The sequence below is a fragment of the Xiphias gladius genome, unplaced genomic scaffold (genome assembly GCF_016859285.1).
Source record: "Xiphias gladius isolate SHS-SW01 ecotype Sanya breed wild unplaced genomic scaffold, ASM1685928v1 HiC_scaffold_789, whole genome shotgun sequence".
Lineage (NCBI taxonomy): Eukaryota > Metazoa > Chordata > Actinopteri > Istiophoriformes > Xiphiidae > Xiphias > Xiphias gladius.
In genome coordinates, this window is record NW_024402507.1 from 1 (window position 1) to 3,000 (window position 3,000).

General features: G+C 40.9%; 1 protein-coding gene across 1 annotated transcript; it reads right to left on the reverse strand.

Moving 5' to 3' along the window:
* Positions 1-14: 14 nt before the first annotated feature.
* LOC120787905 (coiled-coil domain-containing protein 191-like) lies at positions 15-1,794 on the reverse strand (the record flags this gene model as incomplete). Its single annotated transcript, XM_040123397.1, has 4 exons — positions 15-362; positions 908-1,157; positions 1,357-1,547; positions 1,647-1,794. Coding segments are annotated over 4 exons (937 nt in total), but the record flags the coding sequence as incomplete, so codon positions are not given.
* Positions 1,795-3,000: the final 1,206 nt, after the last annotated feature.

Consider the following 3,000-nt stretch of genomic DNA (forward strand, 5'->3'; position numbering starts at 1 on the left):
TGTGAGAGCTGTGCGGGTTTCTCTATGTCCAGCTCCAAATCCATCATGCTCTGCGCCTCCTTCAGCCGTGCAATTTGCTCTTGCTGCTCCTTCAACAGCTTCCTTTGCTGTGTGATGATCTGCTGCTGGACGGCGTGCCTGTTCTCAAACCTGCTGCCAGGTGACACAGCGCTTTTTGAACGGCTGAAGCCGCCACCCTTACCTCTCTGCCGTGCATTGTGGAGCTCGGCAGCCGTCAGTGCTGCATGCCTTTGGGTCACCTGCCATGGCTGAGTGGGCTGGGCCACAGGACCCACAGGTGTCTTATCCTGATGTACTGCAGAGGCATCAGGGGCTAAAGTGCCTGACCTGTGGTAATCTTCCTACAGAGAATAAAATAGAACAGAGAAGATGATGTTAAATTAAAGATGACAAAATCAAACACCACCCTTAGGTCCAGGTCTACTAAGAGCTTAAGGGGGTAGCACAGATACAGTATCAGGCTCCTATAAGTATCAGGGCAATTTAATCTGTATATGCTGATCTCTAAGCAGCAAATATGGCTTCTTTATTGACCCCTCTACCATGCAACTCCTGCTCCGTTTCCTCTGTCCCTCCAGCTCTTATTTCTCCTATTTTCCTGCTCTCTCACTCTGCAGAGTTGTTAATATTTCGGCAGGAAAAGTTTTTTTTCCCTGGCTGATGTAGTGCGAATGGTTCAGGTCATCTCATGCAAACAGAGGATTTGGAAGGAAAAATTTTCATTCAGTTTAGCCCTTGTTTATTGCCTCAGTAATTAGGACTTTTGCATCAACTGCCAAGAATAGACCTGATGTTTTAGTCATGATTTCCCTCAGTGTGTAATATTTGAGTCATTTTTAAAAATGTGCTTTGTGATAATATGCGGAATTGTGAATACACCTCTCACCTTCTCCATGGTCTCTGGTTGGTTAGATGCCTCAGGTGGGGCCATTACTGGTTGATAAGCGGGGATTTCTGTAGCATTGCGTTTGCCTGTTGATGCAGAATGAATTAAAGCAGTCATCTTGCGGCGGGTTTGCTGCTGCTGGGCCAAAAGCTCTCGTTGTTCCCTCTCCATCCGACACCATGGGTGCCACTCATTCAGACATCGTCGCAGCAACCGCCTTCGGTCACTCTCCACAGCCAACCGGCATTGTCTTAAAACATCAATTATTGCTTGGTCAGGGTAACAGGATATACATGTTCTATTTATCAGCGAGTTTCATAAAGAGATATTGTCACAATTTATAGTCTAATTTTAAACATATGTAGTAATTTACATTGTATCATTTGTGGTAGATTCATACAATGACAGGTTAACGGGACCTTTCAACATTTATTTTCTTTGGTTCTTGCCTGTTTTCAGTTCGTAGCTCCTCCTCTGTTCTCGCCACCTCTCGCTGCTTTTGTTCTTCCCACACCACTACTCGCCACACTCGCCATACTCTAAGCTGCCTCTTCCAGTCGCAGAGGGCCATGGCCTTACCCATACATAGTCTTCGGTCCAACACAATTTTATACCATTCCGAGAAATGCCTCTGCAAACACTAAAACATGCAGATATATGTAGGCGCAGGAGTTATCGTGAACCCTGTTCCCATACCCAACTGAAAATACACCCACGCACACATAGTACAGGCACCAACCTTGAGGTTGCTAATGTGAACCATGGTTTGAATTTTCTGTTCTTTATACAGTTGCTCTGTTTCCTGCTGCTGCTGCTGTTTTGTGGAAAGGGTTGGAGCTGACTGGAGGCTCCTGGCTGCCCTCTGCCCTTCCATTCTCTCCCTTTCCCTGTAGAATAAACATACAGCCACTGCTTAATCTACCAGAGCCCCAAGAAGAATTACAGACATTCCCAAAGGTTACAGTGAAAATGTAGGAATTTTAAGTTCTTTGTCTGTATAAATAAAAATTGTATATTACAACTCAGTAAGTCACAAAACAGCCGTAGTAACTGCCACATAAAACAAATAAAACACACTGAAAAACATCACTCTCTTCCACCCAGTTCATTAAATACAGATTCAATTTTAAGTTTTTCCACAATTGTACCTACTGGAATTTACCCATTTTCTTCATTTCTATTGCGGACATCTATTTAATTTTCAAATAACATAACTTGAATGCACTCCCAACTTGCAATTTTGATGCTGAGTTAGATTTCCAGAGGAAGAAGCTTTTTATGGCCATAATATAAAAGTAATAATTCATCAATAACAATACCTTAATGACTACTCAAGAGCTGGTATCCTAAAAAAATACAAAGTGAAGTTTAGCCCAACCTTTTGACATTCCAAGAATCCCAGAAAGGATGGAGCAAAGAATCTATTTTTATGTAATACTTAAATAAATAAACCTAAAACCTTTTAATTTGTCCACTGAGTTTTATTATCAAATACTTGCAAAATACTCTCAAAACTAATAAGCAAATGTTACCATACTAGGCTGGTGATAGTTTGCTGTAGATTTGTTTTTGTCTTTGTTTTGTTTTTTGTTGTTTTTTTCAAATTTAAGAATATTTTTCTTAGTATAATCTTCATGTCAGTTTGTATTACACAGAGAATAGGTTTTCATTTACAGTCACTTTGGAAAACATGGCCAAACATTTCCACTCATAATCTAATGTACCCACATCCTTACTCCACCTCTCCCATTATTTCTCCAAGAGAGATGTTAATTTTCAAGCGCTTTAGCTTCATACAATTTCCCACTCAATCTTGTCACATCTAAATGAAAGAATATATTACTAATACTATTCTTAGTTGCAACATTATAAATGTAAACGTCTTTTATTTCTGTATGGTGACAACCTTTTATTGCTTTCAACAAAGGAAGTTCACGATGCAAGTTACTTAGGATGCATTTACAGTTATGATACAGAAAGGCTGTGGCCAGTAAGTCTGCAGTCAGCAGTCCCACCATGCTGGCCAAGGGCTTATATACAGTACCCTTCACAATACTTGTTTGGGTCAGGGAGCTGGTTTATGACAGGCTTAC